The sequence below is a fragment of the Meles meles genome, chromosome 10 (assembly GCF_922984935.1).
Source record: "Meles meles chromosome 10, mMelMel3.1 paternal haplotype, whole genome shotgun sequence".
Classification (NCBI taxonomy): Eukaryota; Metazoa; Chordata; class Mammalia; order Carnivora; family Mustelidae; genus Meles; species Meles meles.
The window spans coordinates 15,762,999-15,788,333 of NC_060075.1; the positions used below are offsets into that span (position 1 = coordinate 15,762,999).

At 35.9% G+C, this 25,335-nt stretch overlaps 1 protein-coding gene across 1 annotated transcript in view; it reads right to left on the bottom strand.

Annotated features, from left to right (window-relative positions):
- The window catches only part of AKR1D1 (aldo-keto reductase family 1 member D1), a 43,625-nt gene that overhangs the window by 7,104 nt on the left and 11,186 nt on the right, over positions 1-25,335 (bottom strand). Inside the window, exons 2-7 of the mRNA XM_046020021.1 lie at positions 24,383-24,550; positions 20,965-21,081; positions 14,548-14,625; positions 11,175-11,297; positions 6,189-6,298; positions 5,286-5,451 (exon numbers count right to left, since the gene is read on the bottom strand). Coding sequence (XP_045875977.1) covers positions 5,286-5,451; positions 6,189-6,298; positions 11,175-11,297; positions 14,548-14,625; positions 20,965-21,081; positions 24,383-24,550 — 762 coding nt within the window. The remainder of the gene's footprint in view (positions 1-5,285; positions 5,452-6,188; positions 6,299-11,174; positions 11,298-14,547; positions 14,626-20,964; positions 21,082-24,382; positions 24,551-25,335) is intronic.

The window sequence follows — 25,335 nt, forward strand, 5'->3', positions numbered from 1 at the left end:
ATTGATACAAAAAATAATAGTTTGTTTCTTTCAGTTGTCAGGTATTTTGTTTTAATTCTTCATTTATGTTGAAGCTCTGTAATTAGTGACAGACACAGAAAAGATTTTCATGTCAAAAATTTATGAATATAAATTATGTACTATATGTTGGTTAATTGAATTTAAATACATTTAAAAATAAATAATAAGTAAAAAATAAAAAAAAATTACAAATATCTGCAAATGTGAGAGAAGTTAGGCTGGTGCTGGGGAGCCATATCCCCATGCAGAGTCAGGGCTCTGTTTTGCTCTCTGTCTTTGAGATATTCCTGCTGGGGCTATCTTGCAGGACATTCCAAATAACCTATAACAACCTATGTTCAGGACATCTACAATACCAAGAGTGAGGAATTGTTTATTGTTGCTGGATAAGATGCTAAACTTTTGACTTTGGACTATGGCCTTTGTGCACTTGTTTTTAAAAACATTCCCTAGTCTCTAAGTTTGCTTATGCATATTTTTAACTTAATTTGCTTTGTTTTATCCTCTTAATCTTTTCTCTCATTATTTTTAATATATCTTCTACCTTTTAAATCTATTGTATTTTCATTGTTTTATTTTTTCTTAGCTTGTACATTTTATACTCTGGTTTTATAATTGCCCTTTATTAACATTTTAATATTTTATTTTAGCTTATTTACATTTTTAACATTTGGTTTATTTATAATGATCTTCTCTTCATTGTTCAATATCCCTTAAATTTTATTTCAATAATTTATATTTAGAAATTTTAATTATATAAGTGATACATAAATATATGCTTTTTTGTGAGAATTAAAACACTACAGAAGTATATGGACATGCATGGAATAAGAAATGAAAGGTCCTCTTGTTACCCACCACTCCAGTATTTTTCTTCTTCCCAAATATTCCTTCCAAACATCCAACACACTAAGAGCAAAATACAATAATTGTATCATATCTTTATTATTCTGTAACTTACTTTCATTCACATAATATGTCTCGGTGATCTTTTCTATCAAAATAGATAGACTGACTTTAATTTAATCATCACATTCATAGTATAGCTGTAACATGATTTACCTATTCATACCCCCATGGATTGATTCCAAGTGCTCTTTTCAGGGAATGCTTTTCTTTGATTATTATCCAAGTATTGAGCTTATGAGATTGTGTCATGAATCAAAAGTCTGCATTACATAAAAATAGCCATGAATGGCCAATGACTTATAAAATAAATCCTTACTCAAACTTTCTTTTTGCTTAACATTAGGTCCACTTTTTGAGTGTTGGTGAGTCATTTTCTGTCTTCAGTGAATATATAATATAAAGTGAAGTTGCAAATCTTGGCAAAGAGGCAGGATTTCATGAAATCAGTGAAGGTGATCTTAGTTTGCTTTAATTACAGGCAAAATGTTTTTCAAGTAGGAATCTGATGCAGTTAAAGTCTAGTTGATACATCAAAAGAGTGTTATTTGGAAAAAAAATCAAACTATATATAATCTTCAGATGAAGTCCTGTGAAACTTTATCATAATTATTCTTTTTATGATCACTAACAAAAACCTTTGGGAAGTAGAGAATGCCACATTCTGTTATCACTTAATTTTGTCAAGCATATTTTAAAATTTCTTCTAAGATTTAGTACACATATACAATTGTAACTTAAATTTTGTTGAATATGAAATAATTAAAATTATTTCATAATTTTCTGTTTTAATTTCTTTTAAGTAGGCTCCACACCCAACATAGAGCCCAACATAGGGCTTGAACTCATGACCCTGAGATCAAGAACTCATGAGCTGAGATCAAGAGTTGGATGCTCAACTGACAGAGCCACTCAGGCACCCCTTCAGTTTTCATTTTAAGGTAAACTTCCAAATTCTCCCTCCATTCTTTCTATGCAATGTTTTTCTTTATTTTATGTGGATTGGTTTTCATTTTTTTATGACCAAAATTATCCAAAGTTACTCACTTATTCAGGATCTCACAAACTTAGTTCCTGATATTCTGCTCCCCCCAACCCCCAATCTGCTTCTCTTATAGTAGAGATTTCAAGAAAGAGAAAGTGTTAACTGTATTAAATGCTGTTGAAAGATCTAAGACAAGGACAGAGAAGTGATTATAGGATCTAGCAAGGTGGAAGTCATTGGTGAACTTTACAAAGCTTGGTTTCAATGGGTTTAAGGGAGAATGGGGGAAAGAGACTTATAGGTAGTGAGAATAGAATTCTCTTTTAAGGGTTTGCTCTAAACAGAAAGAACTGGATAATAGCTGTAGAGGAACATGAGTCTAGATTGGAATACACCTTCCAAGACTTGAGATCACAGCATATTTGTATGTTGATAGGAGTTATGCAGTGGAGAGATAATGCAGGAGAAAGAGGGGTATTTTTGAGGGGTATGAAGGAGTTATTAGGTATTAGTAACTGCAGTTCCCAAGGAATAACAATGGGAACTAGTAGCTGGAACATATAGGATGAGATCATTGTGGGCGAGGAGGTTAGAGAACTATCAGGCCATGTTATTGGAAGGACTATCCATATGTATCTTGAATTCACTAAGAGTGTGACGGGAGTAGTTTCAGAGAGAGGGATAGTGAATCAAGAGATAAAACCTTCAAGGAATAGGGGTCAGTGGATGATGGCAACAAGGCAGATGGTGGGTGGTAAAATTTGATTTCTTGTTGTTTAATGTTTAAAATATCCTGCTTTTTAATTTTTCTTCATTCTTTAATTTGATATAGTTTTTGTTTTTAATTTATGATTTAACTTTTTATTACATGATTTTTATTTCTATAACTTTTTCTTCTTTTATTGTAAACATTTAATTTTCCCTTTTCCCTTTATGTTCTGTGGTTATTTCCCATTCTTTTAAAATATTACTTTACCTCAGTTTTAAAAGAGAATAATTTTCTATTTTGTCAATTTTTGTTGTACTACCCAACAAAATTTCTAGTTACAGGGCAAGTATAAACACTATAGAGTGGAAATTGGCTGTGATTTCCACTGCCATTTTCCTTGTAGGTCTGTATCTCTTTCATATTTTCTTGTGGTATGTGAACCTCTGAACTCCATTTCCTTATTATTAGGGTTATGGAAATATATCAGCTATAACAGAAATAGTTGCAATAAAATTTTTAAAGAGAATGATAGTACTTTTACTACAAAATTGTGATTCACTAAATAACATAAAGTCCAAAGGCTTTAATCTTCCATTGCACAGACCACTAGTAACCACTCTCATTTTCTGAATAATAAACTTTTGAATCCATGAAAATATTTGTTTCTGGTGCATCAAGACTTGTTTTAATTTTTTTTTTTAAAGATTTTATTTATTTATTTGACAGAGAGAGAGATCACAAGTAGGCAGAGAGGCAGTTAGAGAGAGAGGAGGAAGCAGGCTCCCTGCGGAGCAGAGAGCCCGATGCGGGGCTTGATCCCAGGACCCTGAGATCATGACCTGAGCCAAAGGCAGTGGCTTAATCCACTGAGCCACCCAGGCGCCCCAAGACTTGTTTTAATTTTTGATGAACTAACACATTAGCCATCTAGACATCTTATTCTTTTAAGATGGTTGAAAACAGCATCAACCCCTTTTGGTAAGAGGTATTTTCTTACATGTTAAAATGCTGTCAGTAGTGATATAACTATTTATCATTCTTTTGTCTTTTTGCTAATAACAGAATCCCCTTTTTCCTTTTATGAAATTCTCTTCCATCACCTAGTAGGGCTGTTTGTCACATGAATCCATTTCTAGTACAGGATTAGGGAGGTAGCCCAAGGGGCCAATCAAAGTATTTTACTCACTAGATACGGTGATTAATATGGGAGTGGTGCATGCCCCACAAAGGGACAATCAAGGATTGATAGAGATCCTTATAGGAGCCTTAACCTGTGATCATCTTCACTGATTATGAGTTATAGATTAGCCTAGAACTGTCATGTTGACATGTTGTGTCACCATGTGGAGACAGAGAAGGTTGGGTGGTGGTAGTGTAGAGGGAGGAAGGGAGCTCAGTCCTTTCATAAATCATTTGTGTACTCCTGCCCAGTCATGCCTGATTTATCCATGCACTTTCCAGTTATGTGGCCCAATAAATCATGTCTCCCTTTGGTAAGTTTCAGTTGCATTCTGTCATGCGGTAGCAAAAACTCTGAAGATAAATTGTCTAATATCATGAATATCTTCCCATGGCAGTACTTAAATTTTCACTCTATTATTTTTAAAAGGCTATATTATAATATTTCATTGTACAAATGTACTATAATTTGTTTTACATTCTACTAATGATTGTTTCCGGTTTTTTAAAAAAGTAATAAATCATGCTGTAGTAAATATCCGTATATGTGTGCATGAATGTGTAAATATAGTATCAAGATTGTTGGGTCAAATGGAAATGTGGGCTTGAATTTTGATAGATCTGGAAAAGTGACATCCTGCTACTTCAAATCATATACCAATTAGTATTTTTAACAGGAATATATGAAAGTGTCTGTTTTTATATACACTCAATATTCTGATTATTTTCCTATTTGAGGGGATAAATCTTGTCTCATTTTTATCAACTTACTTATTGAGATTATTAAATTTATTATTAGTAAACTTATTAAACTACTTATTTATTTATTTAGTAAAATTTATTAAATACTGAGATTATTAAACTTATAAATTGAGACAAAACAACTTATATTTTGAGATTATTAACTGATGAGTAATTGATTAATTTTGCATGGTACTTTTCTATGGCTGTATTTACCTAGCAGTTTAACCTTGAGTACTAGCAGAGTAAACTAATCACTCCCTTGTCTAGTGGCTTCTTCTCACCTGTAAGTTACGATGCTGATACAGATTATTTATAGAGGAAATAAAGGCAGTGAGCATTCTTGAAGTCTAACGATCCTTTTCAATAATTTCCAAATTTGTCCCTAACTTTTACCAGGGACATTAAGAAGGTGGAAAGTTTACTATTATAAATTTCAAATTTTATACCTTCCATTCCTGCTGTGCTGGTGGAGAAGTGAGTAGGTAGTACCAAGAGTCAATAGGTAAGGAAACAGAAGAAATAAGGGAGCTAGGTCATATACAAGTGGTAAAGCAATCCCCAAAGTGCTGGGAACTGTCTCAGTTTCAGCTAAAGTTAATTCACATCTACAGAGTGTGGGTTGGGGAGCAGATATAAAATAAAATATGAAGGCATTACAAGTTTCTTGTTAATATGAACAGAAAGTTCTCAAAAAAAACCAAACAACTCCACTTTCTACATTTCTAGAAGCAGTTCTCTTACTTGAAAGTTTTCTTTAATCCTTCCAGGGTTAAAGCTTTTAGGAATAACAACCACTCCTCTCTGGATGTTGAAACGTAAAACAACTTGAGCTGCTGTCTTATTGTACTTTTTTCCCAGTGCGTTTAGAAGTTCATCCTTTAGCAAAGGTGGGGAGGATACGTTCACCCTTGAAAAAAAAAAAAAATCGAAACCTGCATCATATTTAGCTCAAGTAATGAGAACATCATCCTCAATCACCCTCCTCCTTTGTCTCCCCATCCATCTGGTCCCCTACCAAGACACTTTAGGTCTCTGTCACCAATTTGTCTGGGAGCAAAGCACTCAGTGAAGAGCTGCTTTTAGCATGAGAATATCAAGAGAGGCAAACTGTAGAGGTGTCTCTTTCAGAGGGTAAATGTATTTCTTTGATGGATCTCAGAGAACTGACTTGGAAGTAGGCACAGGGGAAGGCAGAAAACCAAAGTGGAAGAAACAGAGTTACATGCAACTCGTAGTGTCATCTTCATGTACAAAATTTCTACTTAAGTCTGTGGAACACATCACATCACAAGTGCTGCCTTTGAATCCAGAGATCAAAAAATCCTAAATTTTGAGGATATGGTCATGGAGACTCTGCGTCAAATAATAATACCTAAACTAATATTTACTGAACATTTCCTATATTTTGGGCACTGTTACATAATTTTATACATACAGTATAATCAATTCTTATACCACATTGTGAGGAAGGTTTTATTAGCTCCAACTTGTATATACAGAGAATGGCTTAGAGAGATTAAGTTACTTTCTTAAAATCACAGAGCCGTATAGTTATGCCAATCAAGTAATTCACAAGTAATTCACATTAGTCTCATACTCTACACCAAAGGAAACACTGCTGAAGAGACATACAGCATTGCTTACCAGCTTGGATTCCTAGAGGTACCCAGAGGGCTGTATGCAATAATGACAATATCATGTTGTTGGCAAAATTTTAAGAGTTTTGGCTGGGTGAAATATGGATGGCACTCAACCTGCATGGTTGCATTGGAGAACAGAACACAAAATTAAAATCTTGTAGTGAATGCAGTCTACACAGTTTTTAAAAAGTTTTTCAATAAAACCCACTTACGAGTATGATGGATAATGAGGCAAATGCTAAATACTTTTCCTAACAAGGAAGTTTACATTGTTTGTTGGTGAGATTAATTAAAACGAGGTTAGTGAGGTCACCATCTGTGGAATAATTCTAAAGTAAGTGAGTGGGGAACAAATTCAATTTTGTAAAGTTATCATAGTTTAAAACGTTGAGGGAACAGACTTAATTATTTACAGTCACCATTCCAGCAAATACAATTTTCTGTAACCAAAAAAAAAAAAAAAAAAAAAAAAAAAAAGTCTTAAGGTTCAGATTACAGTTTTGGTAAGTAGAAGTGACATGTTGCAGAAGCCCTCTCCCTGTAGCTCTCAAGCATCTAAGAATATTTTCACAAGGGGTAAAGTATGTATAAAATGAAATCTAAAGATGAATTTTGTCGTTTTGGCCAAGAGTTCTTACACCACCCTGTGCAGGCCTATGTTCATCTTTAGTATCTTACTGGCAAGATTCCTGCACTAAAAATACTGTGTCAGAAAGTTCTTCTCAAAGTTTCTTCTTAACCACCATGATAATTTTTGACCTATTCTTTTTTTTTTTTCCTTTTTAAATTAAAATCAGCCAAGGCTGAATTGAAATAATTGAAGCATATATTTATTATCTTCATTGTCTGGAATAGTGAGTATGTGGCAATTTTATTTCTAGAAGGCACAAGCAGATGCTGCTTATGAAATGGCAAAAGTAAACTGGGCCTCTTCATGGTGGGCCTCCTTTCTGTTCTCTAATCTGATTAACTTTTTTTTTTCCCCTCTGACATAATCCTGTTCCCTTACCCTAAGAAACACTTGTGGGATTTCTCCCCCTTGGAACATTTCTTAAATAATTCTACAAAGTAACACACAGACTAAAATAAGGCAGGAATCACACTTCTTAGTGTTTCCTTCCTTTACCCTCTCCAACTTCCAACATCGCTCCCTATTTGTTCAATTCCAATCTTGTCTATTATTGGTAGACTGGTCTCTCCAAAACATGTATATCATATCATTCCACTGCTTAGAAACTAAGTATGAGTTCCTTAACTTAATGGCCACCTGCTCATTCCAAACACAACATTTCATTTTCCCACAAGGATTTCTTTCTAATCAAATTGGTGTGCTGTTGCTTGTCTTTGGCCTATTAAATATGTAGAAGTATGTATGTATATATATGTATGTATACATGTGTGTGCTTACATACACATCAAACAGTTTTATAACCTTTTAAAAAGGACTGCATATAGCTTGTGGCAGAAGGTATGGGTAATAAGGTTATTACAATTAGAAGTAAAACAGATAGGTATGCACATTTTGGATCTGTGACTGGACTGAATCTGTGAACTGAAGCTTGGGACGACACAGAGAGAGTTGTGTTGGGCAACATGCTAAAAACTTCTGTTCAACAAAAGCTTTTGAGTTGACATGGAAATTCAATAACATAACTTAAAATAATATATAAATCTTTGGATTGATAGTTGTCAGGTAAAAATTTGACACCATATCACTAAAGGGACAACCAGTAAGGGAAATGCTGGGGGTTGGAGTGGATAAACTAAGATCCCAGTGCTTCTGAATTCACAGAGAACCATATTCCTTCTTCTCAGAGTGTTTATTTCAGTTTCTAATTATTGATAACTTTTGTGATTGATTAATGTGTGCTCCCCACTAGACAGCGAGTGTTCCAAGAGGAAGGGCTTTATCTGTCTTTTGTCACTTATGCATGCCTAGAACCTAGGAAAGTGCCTGGCCTAAGGCAGGTGCTCAATGATTGTTGAATGAAAAGGTTATGATACAGAGAGGACCAAGTTAGCATCTTAGGAAGTTTTACTGATGCTGGGGACCGTTACAGGAGGGGCTTTGTCAGGACTGTGGCTTGGTGTGGTCATTTCAGGCCAGTGAATAATCCTTGTTCGGAATGCTGGCATGGGATGTTCAGTTTAAGGTAGAGGGTAGTAATGGTTTCTGTTGTCACAGTGCCTTGATGTCATCATTGCCCTGGAACTTGCTCATTTCCAAAGAGAAGCATATCTAAGCACACTTGCTTCAGACAGGGTATAGCCCTTTGTGGATGGGCCAATGGAGATGCAGTCTTTACTTTTTCTTGCGTACTATGTAAAATTGATGTCACATGTCAGTGTCTTGACAGGTCTGGGGCTTTTACCACGCTATTTGGTAGTACAGAACTTCAGATATCAAAATCTCACAAGGTGAAGTTAAGCTGGACAGAACCTGTGAAGGAAGACATTAACCCCATCCTGTGTCTTTCTGTAAAAATTGGTGTTGGGTTTTCCATTTCATTAAGTCACTCAAAAAGTATTTATTGATTCCTATCAGAAAATCCATGATTTCAGCATAATGAATAGGGTTAGGAAAAACTGAAGAACTTGGAGATCTTTCCTTTCTCCCCACCTCCCTCCCTTCGTTTGTTAGTAGAGTTAGGTGTGTGAGATTAAATGGCCTGAGGGAGATCCACAGTCTACTTTGAATTAGGTTGGGAGAATGCTGCATGACAAATTGTCTACCAGGAAGGCTTTCAGAGAGACTAAGCCAGGGATGGAGCCTGGAGACACATTTGTTTAGATAGACATCATGGATAGTATTAAGGAAGCTTGGAATTCTCAGGCTCTGAGAATGAGTATAGAGTAAGGTCATATTCCATGGGCCCTTGTTCATAAAGTCTATGAAAAAATATAAACATTTTCAAACTATATTTCAGATTTATTCTAGTGGGAAATTTAGTTTCCTCTTCCTTGGCATAGGAGGCACACTGTCAATTCTTATTCCATTTTTCATCCTGAGATAAAAAATCACCATCTTTCTTACTATATTTGTAAGAAGAAACATGTGTCATTTTAACCTTTTATAACAAAATATTATTCTTGTAGGGTGCAGGAGGGAGATGTGCTAGTGAGGGTTAGAGTAGGAACAAAGGGATAGATGGAGATCAGTTATGAAATCAAGGGTTGTTGCTCTCGGCTCCTTAGAGCACATGGTATAGTGTTGGCTTAAGTGTCATAGGAAGAGATACTTCTAAACACAGCAACACCTGTCTTTTAGCTGGTAATTGTCATGATAGGTAATAATTCATTCTTTCTGTTATGAACTCAAGACTGTTTCAAGTTGCTAAAAACAATGAATCAAGAAAACATGTCAACCATAACTCTAATACGTGAATATTTACCCAAAGAATGTTTTTTAAATGTAGCTTCTTAGTGTTTTATGAAGTAGGGTGAAGAGAGTATCTTTTATCCCCATTTAACTAGTGGGTAACAGAATTTTGTTGTGATTATAAAGGTAACATATGCGCCCTACGGAAGACGTGGAAAATATAGAAAAGCGTAAAGAAGAAAACAAAAGTCACCTGTAATTCTCAGCCAGAGATAACTACAGTTAGTATTTTGATATATTTCTTTCCAATATTTTTTGTAAGCATGTTTTTAAATAATACATTCACATCAATATTGAATTACATTTTGTATCCTGGTTTTTCCCCTTAATATCATGGCCATTGTTCTTTTGCTCAAAAATGATTTTAGAACATCTTTAATTAAGATTTTACATTATATGAGTTTTATAATTTAAATATTCTCCTAATTTTTCACATTTGTGTTGTTTCCTTTTCATTATTATTATTTTTTTTTTGGCCTTTATAAACAGTGCTATGACAAACACACCTAAAGGCTTTCAGATTTTCTTTTTCACAAGGACAAATTCTTAGGAATATAAGACTGTGAACATTTTTTAAGGCTCTTGACACTTATTGCCAAATAACTTTCCAGTAAGGACGGACAAATTTGTACTTGCCAGCGGCACTTTATCACTTGCTTATATGGAACATTACATTAAAAAATAAAACAAAAGCTTTGCTAATTTGATATACAATACAAAATAATACTTGTAATTACTAGTGCAGTTGAACATTTTTTATATGTTTACTAGTCTTGCAATTTGTCTTCTCGAATTTCTGTTCACAGTTCTTTTGCTCACTTTTCTGTTGAGCTTTAGTGTTTTGATTTTTTTCATTAATTTTTATTAAGCTTTAATTCATAAGGATATGATCCCCTTTCTATTATATTTAAAAATATAATTATCCATTTTTTATTCTGTTTCCAATATTTTTAGAGTTTGTTTTTATACTATCAAATATGTCAGTTTCTTTTATAATTTTCCAATGGCTTCGTTTCTACCTATAGCTCTAGAAAACTAAAATCATTTTGTAGTGTTCACAAGTGACTTCCTATTTCATCTTTAACTCCTGACTGAAGAGATACTAGGAGTATGACATGAGGCAACGATCCGATTTGTTTCTATACAATTAGCCATTTCCTCCAAACTATTTACTGAAAATTTCATCTCTTTGCCATTGACATTAGTTTGTGTTACTGTTTCTACATTAAGTTTTTATTATACTTGGGCCTGTTTTTAAGGTATTGCTTATTTTCTATTAATTTGGTTATCTGTTGGTTCTTACACTAATCTTACATAATTTTAAGTACTCTGCATATCTTAGTATCTAGCAGATCTAGTTTCTCCTCACTACTTTTCCTCAAAAGTATTTTTGGATTATTTTTGTCTGGATCTGAACTTGCAAATCTTTTTTTAAGAGACATAAATTGAGAGAAATAAAAAGACTTGTTCTCAGGGTCTTATGATGAGATGTATGTAGAGTGACCACAAGATTTCTAACTTCTAGTCCAGGGTTCTCTTGGTAAGTAAATATTGGAATCTTACCCCACCCCTCACTCCCCCTCTCACCTCCCACCTCCTAGCAAACTATACCTGGTTGCTGACTGGCTTATATTTGAGTCCTGGTTTGTTCAAGATGAGTTCCAACTGCCTGCGGTTAAAATTGGATACTCCAAGAGATTTCACCAAGCCAGCATCTTTGCAAGCTTCCAAAGCCTGTTGAGTAAAGGTCAATGGGTTAAGAAAAAAGCCTCAAAACAAATGAGAATGTTTATGAGGGTGATGATGAATTCTTTAGGAAAGAAAGCCATTGGGTATGTTAATACACATTCTGTGAAGAAAAAAAAAAGTGGGAGAGACAGGCAGGAATTCTATATTTGAATTAGTTTAGGAAATATTGTACAACATATCTTTCCCTTGAATTTTCACAATGTACATTAGTCCATTAAGAATGATTTTACTTCTTGAAATTTGTTGAGATTTGCTTTATGGCATGGTACCTGATCCATTTTTATAAATATCTGGTGTGTGTGAAAATGTATAGTCTCCTTTTATTAGATACAAATCTCTCTCCTCTTGCTCTGTCTCTCTCTCTCCCCATCCCCCACACTATTTACAAAATTAGGTCTAGCTTTTCCTGGCTTCTCAATAATTTAAAGGGACATGTAAGAAATTTCCCACTATATTAGAAGCATTTATCAGTGTCTTCTTACAGTTTATCAACTTCTGCTTTATATATTTTGAAGATATTTTATATGGTACATATGTATTTAAAAACTGGTATATTTTCTTGGTAAATTGAATCTTTTATCTTCATGCTATTTACACTTCCCTATAAATTTTAGAATCAACTTTTCAATTTCTTTTGGTATTTTGACTGGGATTCCATTGAATCTTTCAATCAGTTTGGGGAAAATTAATATCTTAATGTATTCAGTCTTTCTATCAAACAGCATGATATATCTTTTGACTTAGAGTTTTAAAAATTGTTCTCAGTAGTGGTACCTGGCCAGCTTAGTTGGTAGAGCATGTAATTCTAATTTTATCAGGCAGCCTACTTTGCATAAAGAATGTTATTAAATGTATTGAGATTTGTTTCATGTCTCAGACCATAGACAATTTTGTTAAATGTTCTATGTGCACTTGAAAAATAGCATTTTGTTATATTTTGGTGATGTATTCTATAAATGTCGATTAGATCAAGCAATTGGTAATGTTCAAATACCTTCTATAGATTTTCTGTTACTTATTATCTCAAGTACTGAGAGAGAGCTTTTAAAATCTTTGACTATTATTGCAGACTATTCTCTTTCTCTTTTTAGTTCTCTTCATTTAAGTGTCATGTATTTTGGAGTTCTGTTATTAAGTACATAGATGTTTAGGATTAATCTCTTCATTATTATAAAACAAACTTCTTTATCCAAGCTTGGTAATACATTTTGCTCTGAAGTCTTTGCTGATATTAAAATAGTTACTCCAGCTATCTTTTGATTACTGTCAGCATAGTGTATCTTTTTTATACTTTTACTTTTTTCCTTAAGCTTTTACTTCTAACCTATTTGTGTCTTTTTATTTAAAATGGATTTTTAAAAAATCTATGTAGTGGGGTTTTGCTTTTTATCTATTCCGATAACCTCTGCCTTTTAACTGACTTGTTTAGACTATTTACATATATTGTGATTATTAATGTAAAATAGTTTAAATCTCCCATCTCACTCTTTGTTTTTTATTTTTCCCATCTATTCATTTTCTCTCCTTTCTTCTTTTCCTGTTTTCTCCTTGATTTGTTTTTGTTTCTTCAATTTTTTTTCCTTACTGGCTTGTTTGTTATACTCAGGAAGTTTTAACATTTTCTCTGTATGTTTGATATTCTGAAATTTCACTGTAATGTGTCTGGGTAAGGGTTTTCTTTTTTTCTTTCCTTTGGCAATCCAAAGGATTTTTTCCCCCAAATATTTCCTTTTTTTCCCCCCTTCCGTTTTTCCTGAAACTCCTACTATATGAATACTAGAAATTCCAATTTTATCCTTCACATCTCTTAGTTTTTCCTCCATATTTAAAAAAATTTCCTGTCCTTTCCTTCTTCATATTGGGTGGTAGGGTTCCTCATTCTGATCTTCAATCTGATAATTTTTTCTTTGTCTGTATCTATTCTATGTTTATCCCATTGATTGCATTGTTTTACATTTTTCTAATAATTATTTTTGCTTGTTTTTTAAAAAGATGTATTCTTGTTCTCATTTCACATTGCTAATATCTTATCTCCTTGAATATATTAATTGGCTTAAAAAGTAAAAAGTTGTTGGTTCTCTGTTCTGTTTATGTTCAGATCTCTAATTAAGATATGAAGTTTTTTGGTAAAATAAATGCCTTGTAATTTGGGGCTGTGAACACATTTTTTTCCCTGGGGATACTGGCTAAGCTATCAGTCTGTCACTTGGAAGGGAACACCACACTCCAAACCTAGTCATCTATAGTGAGGTCAAGAATGAGTTTATGGTCTGTTGGGTGGAGAGCCCCAGGCACCAGAAAATGCAGTCAATGCCTCCTCACCCTGCAAAACAATTCCACAATTCAGCTATTATCTATAGGGTGGAAGTCCATTAGAAAGAGGTACTTGTTAGAGTGTAATTTCCCAGCCTCTGGAGTTTGGAATGGGATAAGGGGGAAAACAATTGCCAGAGGTCAGATAGTAACTTAGGTTTTTCTCAGCCTCTCACAAGTGCACATTTTCAGTCCTACTCTGATTTGATTCATGAAGACATCTGAACTTGAGTCTTAAGTTTCTGCACGTGTGGAGCAGACAGTATTTGCTCCAGGCTATAGCAGAAGAGAAGAAATAACAAAAAGAACTCTAAGGTCCTCTCCTATGTTATCCTCTTACAGCTTATTGGTCTGCCTTCTACTCTAGGTAAAAGCTGTCGTATTACCTCACAAACAAACCAGTTCAAGATATCTGGATCCCCCACACCAATCATGAATCCATTCAGGTTTTCTCATTACTCTCCCCTAGTTTTCCTACTCTGATGATCCTGGGGAAAGAGCTTGCTCAGAATTGGAACCAGAGTTATTTTTCTGTTTTTCATGAATCATTTTAAGTTTGTTTCTTTTAAACATATTATTGATTGTTGTAAATTCAATTTGAGAAACTTCAAAAATTTGTGAATTTATCCCATTTATACATTTTTTATTTATAGTTACATTAGAACTTACTTCCACTACTATCTTTTTCTTTCTTCACTTCTCTCTTCTTTGGCATTTTTCTTTTCCATCAAAACAAAATCAAGAATTTTTCAGTGCAAAGAAGTGGGAATTTTACACATCTTTGCTTATGGTTAAAAATACCTGTTCTGACTATTACTTTCCATTAGAAGTAAAGGCTGCATCTTTCCCTTTATTGAACAGGAATAGTCAGATCACAGTTTAAAAATATAGTCATCAAGAAAAGAGACCCATTTAAACTTACCTCCCAAGTGGCACACAGATTTGACTTGTGATATAACCATTTGCCATTCTCATCTTTAGGATAGGGTTCATCTCCAGGCTACAAAAAGAATGAATATAATTTATTTTATTTATATCTGGGAATTAAAATTATGGAATTTGAGTTGTCATAATACCATATAGCCTGGCCCTGAGAAGGCAGTTCAATTTTAATTATTTTTATATTTATATATAATAAATATGACACATTAGTCTCATTATCTCACCCAGGCATTCATTTTCCTTTATGTATTGACAGATTATTATTGTTCTTAAACGATGACGTTCTCTGTTATGTAAGGGCCTATTCAGCAAGAGCGGCCCCACCCGGGTTTGTTGTAAAACTTGAATTGACTTTGGCCGCCCCCCCCCACCTTGCTTAGAGGCAAGTCCTGGAAACCAGTCCCATGTAACAAAGTCCAAGTACAAGGGTGCGGTAACGCCAGGTGGAGACATTCAATCAGTGGGGGCACATACTGTCTCCTAGCTACCAAGGTGATGGGCTAGTTTCCATGGCTACTGTGGGGTGAATTGTAATTAGCCACCTGTGTGTGGCCAGGCCCAACCACATGGCCTTTGCTCTATTAAAGTTAGTCTGGAAAGCAGGGAGGGGTCATCCTCTGTAAGGGGCGGCCCCGACCGGTCTGTTAGACAGTCGGTCTGATTCCTGATGCTTGGCATGAAGTAAAGCTTTGCTTGACTTTTGCTTTTTATCAGTCTCGCTCCTTTAATCATGGACCCATTATTGGGGTACCCAATTTTGGGGGGACCCAACAGTAATGAAAGGAATCCGTTCAATTCCCCCACTCCCACAATGACCCCAGCCACACTTACAGACAAAATTCGCAGGTGTCAGTACTTTGCCCTGTTTTTCTAGATCATGGTGCCCTACATTTTTGGAAAGTGGACCCCAACTACAAAATATATTCTCTAGCCTGATCAGAGCCCACATCCCAGATGAGCCTTGGACAGAGACCCTTGAAAAACCTGTTGCCTCCTGCTCTACCTGGCCGGGTCCACCCCTTCCCCTTACCACCAACCCCCCCAACCCCCACTCCTGGCAATGGGTACGGCTATAACCCGCTCAGATCCTTTGAAGTCCCTTAAAAGGCCCAGCCTGACAGAAACTTGGGGGCTAACATTTCTCTGGATGTCTGGCCCCTTTCCTCCCTTGGAGAGTGAATAAACTCTGTCCTGTTTAATGCTCTACTCTTCGTGCAATTCTTTGTCACACTCACCACCAGTCACTCGAACAGTTAATAACAAAATTACTCATAAACAAGGAGTAGAAGTTGAGAATTAAGACTTTTATGCTCAGTATTTTGACCTAACACTAACCCTTGCCAAATTTGAGAACAGCAAATTTCTTACTCTGATAAGAAACCAAAGATCATCATGAAGGGTGAGAGGAAGTTCTTCAGCTAAGAAAAGTATAGCTAATGAGTGGAATGCTCCCTACATATAAGGGAGAACTCAGCCCATTACTTCTTAGTTCTGACTAATCTGCCCAATGATTCTCTTCTTTTCCTTTCTGGGTCCTCCAGGAGTTTAGCATCTGTTTTCTACTTCACAAAGTATCTCAGTATAACTAATATATATCCTAGTTTTTGGGTAATCCTTTTCCAACTAAGACTGACCATAGATTTTCAGATTTTTCCTTTTTCACTTATCTAAAAGAGGGACCCTTCTCTTATGGGCTTGGAAACAGGATAGAGAGAAATAAAAGATGATTTCTAGGTTCCTTGGTTGGCTGGTGGTGATCATTCCCTGAGTTTAAGCTAGCCATCAAGAGTTTTGTTTTGGATATTTTGAGACTGAAATGGCAATTAGACATTATATTCACTGGGTATTTGAGGAGGCAATTCAACAGAGAAATCTGAGAGAGGCTGAGAGAGAAGTCTTGACTGTAGACAAATTTGGAAGTCCTCAGCATATAAAGTGGTATTCAATCCATTTGACTGATCACCTTTAGAGAAGGTGTGGCCCAGTAAGATAGTATTGAGAATAGAGTACTGGCATAATGACATTTGGAGGTTGACAGGGAAGAATCTGTCAAAGCATTCTGAGATGGTGATATCATAGAACCATGAACTGAAAATGTTTAAAGAAAAAGGTAGTAGTCACCTGTATTGAAAGAGATCAGATAATATGGGGGACAAAGTGTCTTTTAGATTTGGATGGCAGGATGGAAGTCTGTAGACCTTGATAATAGAAATTTTTGTTGAAAACCAAGCAACTGGACAAAATCAATTGTACTCTTAAAATTAAAAAAAAAAAATTTCCTTCTGTCATCTCACCTGAATGAAACTTCCCCCCGGTGATAACATTTTCTCCATTATACTCTTTAGTGAAAATAATTTCTCAGTTCCTCTGTCTCACTGAGAACAGGAAAAGAGCTCATTTCTCCTCTCTGCCCCATAATCATTCATGTTAATTTACCCTTTCTATCTCTGAGTTCTAAACTCTTTGAACTTCTCAACACTTATGACCCACATTTTTCATTCCAGTCTTTCTCCATATTTCTTGCTTTTTGCATTTCCTAGTTTTATTTCTGTTCTGAAATGGCTTTCTTTATGCCTCTGTTATGAACTCTGTTAAATAAGTTTTACTTCTCCAGATTTTAATTAAGTCCTTATGAAGACTGCACGCATGTTAAATATTTCTATGATGCCTCCCTTCATCTGTGTCTACTTTACCAATCCAATCATGCTGATAAACCCATTGTCTTTGTCCTCTATGCCTGCTCCTTACTGCAAGATATTGCTAGAAGAAAAATCCAACCCTCTAAAAACCCATGCTATTGACTCTCATTCCAGCTCAGCGGTAACTTCTTTCTTTTAAAAATGTCTTATCATGGGGTACCTGTGTGGCTGAGTTGGTCAAATGTCAGACTCTTGGTTTCAGCTTGGGTCATGATCACAGAGTCCTGGGATTAAGCCCCTAGTCCAGCTCCACATGGAGTCTACTTAAGATTCTCTCTCCTCTTCTCTCTGCTTCTCCTCCACAACTCATGCTCTCTCTCTCAAATAAATCTTTAAAAAAATCCTTAAAAATGTCTTATTGTGATTTTTTTTATTTTGTTGTTCTAAAATTGTATCTGCTTGTTAACTTGACATTTAAAAAATATTAAAGTGCAAAAATATTTTAGCAAGAAAGGTTTCTTGTTAAAAATATGATGAGATTCAAAAAACATGTGGTATTTTGGCTACAAAGATTGATTTCTCCATTATAGGAATTACAGGTTCATGTGAGAAGTAATGTCATTATACTGTGTAATTTCTTACTGTTAAAAGTTTTACTGTCTCTCTGTATCCTTGAGCCTTGATCCCATCTAAGAATAGGAGTGGAAATTCTCTGTTTACCTTTCCCGAAAAGATTTTACAAATCAATGGTCAACCACAGAGAAGTAAATTTCATTTTCTCACTTTTAGATATAGGCTCTTTCCAAATCTTAAAGACTTAGCTTAGAAATCTACCATTTGAACATGAGCGAAGTTAGCTGTGTGAGGATGAGGGCTAAAGTTACAACTCCCAAGAACCTGAAATTTAAAAAAATCACTATAGTCCACAGAGTATTGGGATTGCTAGGTTTGGGAAGACAAGGCAGAAGGCAGTGTCATGTAGGAGAACAAGTATGGGGTTGGCATCAGGGAACCCACCATCTGGTCCCATTCTAATGAACTTTAAATTTGAGTGAGTTACTTCCTTGTTTGGGGCCTCAACTTTCTCTTCTGTGAAATTTGGTTATTGGGATATCTTATTAATAACGTTCCCTTCTATGTGAACATTTCAGAATATCATCTTTCATTTATTATCTATAAAATGTTAGACATTGTGCCAGCAATGTCACATATATAATTGAATGACTCCTCACACTTGTCAAGGTAGTTGCTATTGTCTCCATTTTACTGATAAAGAAATTGAAGTTCAGAAAGAACAAAAAAAAAAAAAAAAGGAAAGAAAGATCAAAGTGACTGTTGCTAGTAAATAATAAAGCTGAAATTCATTCCCCCTTCTGTGTGACTCCAAAGCCCATACAGACTTTTTCCACTGCCTGGTGTTTAGGTGATGTGGAAAGTGATCAGGTAATAACCTGACCAAGTCATCTGGCTTGTATATGACACAGGTGGGATTCAAACTAGGCAGCCTGCCTCTGGAGCCCATGCTCCTTACCACTATGTTAAGTGGCCTCTAATTAACTACAGTAGATATCTGTTATTTTGTTTTCTATCATACCTACTCTGTCCCCTCTGGAGGAGCTCTTTCCATGTTGTTTGGGTGGACTGACCCTGCTCTTATTCTTGGTCATAGATGTCAGTCAGTCACTCATTTGGCCCTTAGCAAAGATTAGTCAGTAATAGGTACACAACCAAATGAAGGCTAGCCAGCATTTCTCCATGAGGTTTACTGTGTGGTCTCTCTTTCTTTGAATTCTCACATTGTGCTGACAATGTAGGTTTGGTGTGTCAATGGCCATTTTGCCATCATATAGCGAAGGATTTTTGAGAATGAAGCCAACCAAAACAGAGATGAAAGGCTAGATACATAGTTTGAAACTTCTGGATCCAGCTGTGCCTGAATTAGATACCCCTTGGAATTCTTAGCTCCTTTTTTAGCTAACACCAATTTGAATTGGATTTCTGCCATTTATAACAAGTTCTAACTAATACAAAGATGCTGGGCTATAGCAAGTCGTGGGCCAAAAATGGGAAATTGGTTAGGTCAACATGGGCTTGTGGACCATGAGAAGTATCCCATCTCCAGCTGCTGGTAATCCCTGCTCTGTAATAGCATAGAATCTGTTAAATTGTTGCTCTGTTCTGTCCTGAGATGCAGACAAATGGGCCTACTAAGACTGGAGCTTTAGGGGGCTTAGTAGAAAACCACTGGGTGTTAGAATTTGTTGGTCATTTTTGCAGTCTTCAGGTAGGTCTTGAAGAAAGATGTGTTTGTTGCTACTGGGCTTGTAAAATGAGAGGTAAGATGTTATTTTTCTAAAAGGCATACTCTGTACTTCTGGATGTCATCCAAGATGACAGAGGTTCAGATCTGAGCCTTCAGGAGATAGAGAAGTTAGTGACAGCCAAAGCAGGAAGGTAAGAATCCTAGAGGAAAGTAATGGACTTTGGGAGAATTCTGATTGTGTCTGAAGACAAGATCTCTGGCCACAGATGTCCTACTGGACAAAGGTGCACCATCCAATGAGACACAGACTGGGTGCAAGGAACACATTAGCTGTGCCTGTTTTATATTATTTCAGGTCAGATGGAGGTCGGTAAGCTGAAGATGGGGCAGATGAGTAGAATAAAGAAATTCTTGACTAAGAGACAGAAACCATATGCCACAAGTTAGATATAGGAAATGTGACCCTATTAGATTTCTAGTTTTAATTACTCATTCATGGACCTGACTGAAGGTGAATTTACTGAAAGCATATTACATTTTAAGGGATATTTCTTTGTTCATGAGATCTGAACTTAACTATGAAAGCCTATGATTACCAAGGTCATCATGAAGTCCCCAAACCTATATGTACATGAAGTAGGATGCAAAAGGGCAATGTTTCCTGAAGTCCATGTTGGATGTGACAACAGAAGACAGCCAAGAAGGAAAGTGTTTCCAGAGAACAAAACAGGGGCAGCCAGGTTGGCTACAAAAAGGAATTCTGACCACTGTACTGGCAGAGTCTTTGTTCTTCCTGACTAGCAGCAGGATCTGATTTACCCTGTGGACAAGTGGCCAACTTTGTTTTTCAATGTCTCCTGCCCTCAATGAAATTTTAAGGCAGTAACAGCTCTTTAGCAGGGCATATACAGGTGTGTTGTGGGTGGTTAAATTAACAAGCCCATGGATTGAGAAAGTTCAAAAAAGGAGTGAATGTGAACTAGAAGAATAGATATCACATATATAATCTGTCCTTGGATCTGGCTCCCAAAACCTGACTATTCTTTGAGCTATGTCCTTTTGGAGGAAGTGGGAGGTGAGCAAGTTTTCAGTTGTATATATTATCTTGCATTATGTTCTGCAGGGACATTTTCATGACTGTGTGAACAAGAAGAAGGGTGTGTCTGAATGCTAGCTAGCTAAAATATAGAGGGCAGTCAGAAGACTAGAAGTTGGTTTGACAGAGAGGGTTTAAACTTACAGTTGTAAAGGGCAGATATATTAGCAAGTGCATTGGATTATGAATCAAGAAACTAGGGTTCCAGGACTGAGTCTGTTACACATAATCTTTGTAGGCATTTGTTGGGGTTGGTCAGTACTATCTGATTTATAGTAACAGAACCCCCTAACACTCTATGGTGATAAGTAATAAACTGGCTTCATAGCATCACAGGCACAGCTGCTGGCTAATGGTTGCCAAGGAGCAGAGACCTAACCTTTAGGCATCTGCACTTACCTTGAAAGCCATGGGTATTTCAATGATGTAAAGATCCACATAATCTAGCTGGAGGACATTAAGTGTCTTCTCCAGAGTTGGGCGGACCATCTCTGGGTCATGCCTTGTAGCCCACAGCTGAAAGAATAAAAAGATGATAGTCAACTAACATCTAACTAACATCTACACTTTTTTTTAAACAACCACGCAGCCCTTTATTCTTAACGAAGCACTCCTATACATTATTTATGCATTTCATTTTATAAAAATATCTTTATGCTGCAGTGTCATCTGGATATAGGGTGAATTCATACAAGTCTTGACACCTGGAATATACTTTATCCAAACACAGTACCAGAGACTTGAAGATCCACCTGAAGCACAGAGTACCTCGTTCAGGGACAAAGTCTTGCCCCGCTCTCTGCTAACTTCTGAATTGACCTTCAGCACTTCAGCTTTTCCTCATTGTGTAGCTAGGGAATATGGATCTCACTAGAGGGTTGGGCTTAGCGCTTTATTGTCATGACACTCTGATAAAAGATGTGCTTTAGTGGAACAAGAAATATGGTTGTGTGAGTGACTTTACCGGATCCTTCACCTTGGGATAGGTGGTGAAGAAGCTGGTGAAACTTTAAGTTATTGCAAATGTTTAGATATCCTTTTTCTGCTCTTTTGTTCTCATTTGGTCCTACTCAGACCCCAAGGAAATTCTGCCAGTTCATACTATGAAATTACTGGCTCTCTGGATAAACTAATAATATCACCAAAATCGTGGTGTGGAGGACCCAGCCTGGGCCTCTCCGATAAAGGTCAATAATTTGACAGCTATCCACAGATGAAAATGGGGAGGTGTTGATCAAACCATACAAACTTTCAATGGCAAGACAAACAAATTTTAGGGATCCAATATAACTAACTAACCAACTAAATATTACTAATTTAATTTTATATAATAAATATATTTATTTTATATAATATGTATTTTATATAATTCAATTAATTATATTAAACACTTTCTAATTTATATATGAGATATATAAATATAAAATATAATATAAAGCATAGTGATTATAGTTAACACTTCTATATTATATATATGAAAGGTGCTAAGAGAATAGATCTTAAGTGTCCTCACCTCAAAAAGGAAATGGTAATTATGTGATATGATGGGGGTGTTAGCTAACACAATGGTGGTAATCATTTTGCAAAATACAGAAGTGTATCAGATCAACATGGTATACCTCTTAAGTTTACAAAATGTTATATATCAATTACACCTCAATGAAGCTGGAAAAAAATAAAAGAAACTTAGCTTAACAAAAGAAGGAAAGAAAGAAAGAAAGAAAGGAAGAAAGAAAGAAAAGGAAATTACTCAGTCTCTAAAATACTAGATAATGAAAGATTAAGGCTTAGATTGTCAAACTGGAGGGTGTATCCCGTCAGGGTCTATAAAGCATAAGGCACTGAGGGATCCTCAGAACCTTGGGACAAGTTTATACATTTTCTTGGAGCATCAAATTTGTTCAAAGTGTTTTTTGTGGAAAAAAATTAAATTTCTGTACCCTTTTTGTCACAAGTAAGGGCAAGCAAAATTGGTAAAATTTGATTTTTCTCTATGTTAGACAATAATTTTTTTCTTGCCTTAAATGCATAAAGAAGCAAAAACAATGTAGAAGAAGTAGTGAAAAAATGTGTTTTTGTCATTACTGTGGGCCCATTTGGTGTGTAATTGCTGCCATCCCATCGAGCTGAAAACTCTTTCTTATACATGTTATTTTTATTCAACAAACACATATATAGTCCTAGCTCTGTGCCGGGTACTATGTTTAAGTGCTTTGTAAATGTTAACTCATAGCAACTTTATGAAATTTATGAAATAGATGACATAATTTTGTTCAATTTTTCCAATATGACAGATATTGCAACAACATTAACTGTTTACCAGGGGAGATAAGAAAAGTTTTTTGGTTTATTTTTCTCAGTGGTAACTTAAAAAACCTAATTTTTACACTGAAACAAAATAAAACAAATAAGAATATATCGTCGGGGGGATGTAAAAGTCTGAAAAAATTTTTGAGTAAGACATAAATCTTCAAAAATATTCCTCACTTTGGGCAGGCTGCTTTGGTCTAAGTTCTCAGGATCTGAGTTCAAGAAATTTTTCATCAGAAACATTTGGGAGTACCAGGTTAATCTTTGGTATTTACTCTAAGGAGAGACTGTAATAATAAAATCTTAAGGAATCAAAATTGTAAAGCTATGGTAAAGTAAAAAGCTTCAGGCTGATATTTTGGGACAGTGGCTATATGTGGCCCCGTGGAATGATAATCTGTAAGTGGCTGGAGACTTGGGGCACCACTCCTAGGGAGCTTGGCAAGGAGCCTGAGTAGGGAGCTAGGAGGAGGGGGTGTCTGGGGAATGGATGAAGTCAGAAGTGGTATCTTGTTCTCTTTTAGAACACTCAGGAGAGTTGTATTACATGTTCTCCAAAGTTGTACAGCTTAATTTCTGCAAAGCTGCCTGGAAATATGCAACCTGTATTTCCACGGGCTTTATTTTGATGCTTTATCTTTCTGATTGCTCTTCAGTGGATAGTGATTTCTACCACTGGAAATTTCAAATGCTCAAAAGTAATGATATAAATGAAATGTCATATATCCACACAATAGAGTATTATTTGACCATAAAAAAAGAAATGAAATTCTCATACATGCTATAACATGAATGAACCGAGGAAATGTTACACTAAGTGAAAGAAGCTAGAGGCGAAAGGCCACGTATCATATGTTTGATTTGTATGGGTTGTCCAAAATAGGAAAACTATAAAGACGGAAAGCAGATCAGTGGTTGCCAGTGACTGGAGGGGGAGAAGGAAAAATGGGGAGTGACTACTGGTGGGTATGGGGCTCTTTTTTGGAATGATGAAAACATTCTGGAATTAGGTAGTAGTGATGGTTATGCAACTTTGTGAGTACATGAAAAGCCACTGATTAAACTGGTGAACTTAATGATATGTGAATTGTAGCTCAATAAAAAAGCAAAAAAACCCAGAAAAAAACCTCAGTGATCTATGACAAATAGGCACAGAAAAAAAAAAAAGAAGAAGAAGAAGAAGACTGCCCTTTTAAAGAAAGCTTTGGCAAATGCTTATGTAATATGAACCACCACCACCATCCCCACTGCCTCTACTCCCCAGTTCTTCTGCTTTGTAGATCTGGCTCTTCCCATATTGTCTTAAATCAATGCCCATATATGAAGAAGGAGTTTTGCCCTAACCTTCAACAAGCTAATTAATCAGTCCCTGAATTCTAGGCACAAATGAGGAATTGGGGAGTTGAGAACTCACTATTCTTGGTAAACCCAACATTCTTTAACAGAGAAAAGTGATACAAGACTCTTTATTAATATAAGGAATTGGAGGGTGAAGGGAAGATCTTACCTTTCCACAGTAGAAAATATCCTCTCTCCGCACCTTTCCTTCTTTTATCTTCTCCCTGATGGCCTCCCCCACTTCGTGCTCATTCTGGTAGATGTAGGCCCCATCAATGTGCCGGTACCCTACGTCGATGGCAATCTTCACTGACTTCGCACAGGTCCCCTTAGGGGTCTGAAAAGGCAAGGTGGGGAAGAAGAGAAAAGGACCTTTCCTTTAATCATTCTTTATCAGGATGCTGTGCACATAGACATTGCTTTACAACAAAAGACAAATTCCCAATTACATGTTGTGATTGGAAGACGGTGTCTGGAGGTTGAGGACACCGACCTCACAGGGAGTTTCCTTCCCACCTTCAGTGGAGGACCCCTTCCATACCAAGTCTGCCCTAGCTTTGTGGCCTCAGAAATGTAACTTGATCAGTTTTACCACTGACAAGAGATTTCATGACATCTATGTTATAGGAAGGCACAAGTTCATTGAAGAAGGCTCCATTATAAATCAAAGTTTTGGATAAACAGAGATACATCCACCGGATGGAATCTCATTCAGTAGTAAAAAGCAATGAAGTACTGCTATAGCCACATGGGTGAACATAAGGAAAATTATACTAAGTGAAAGAAGCCAGATGAAAAATAAAAACATTATGATTCCATTTATATAAAATGCCAGAAAATGGAAACTAATGTATAGTGCAGATGCAGATCAATGATTACCTGGGGTGGGGGGCAGGGGGTACAGGCATGGGTGGCAGGGAAGGATTATAAAAGAACACAAGGAAACTTTTGCAGTGATGGATATGTTCACCATCTTGATTATAGTGATGGCTTCATGGGTGTACATATGAGTCAAGCTCATCAAATTGAATACTTTAAAAAAGTACAGTTTATTGTATATCAAGTATTCCTCAATTAACTGAGAAAGAAGAGTGTTGGGGGGCATGTTAGATTTTCAAGATA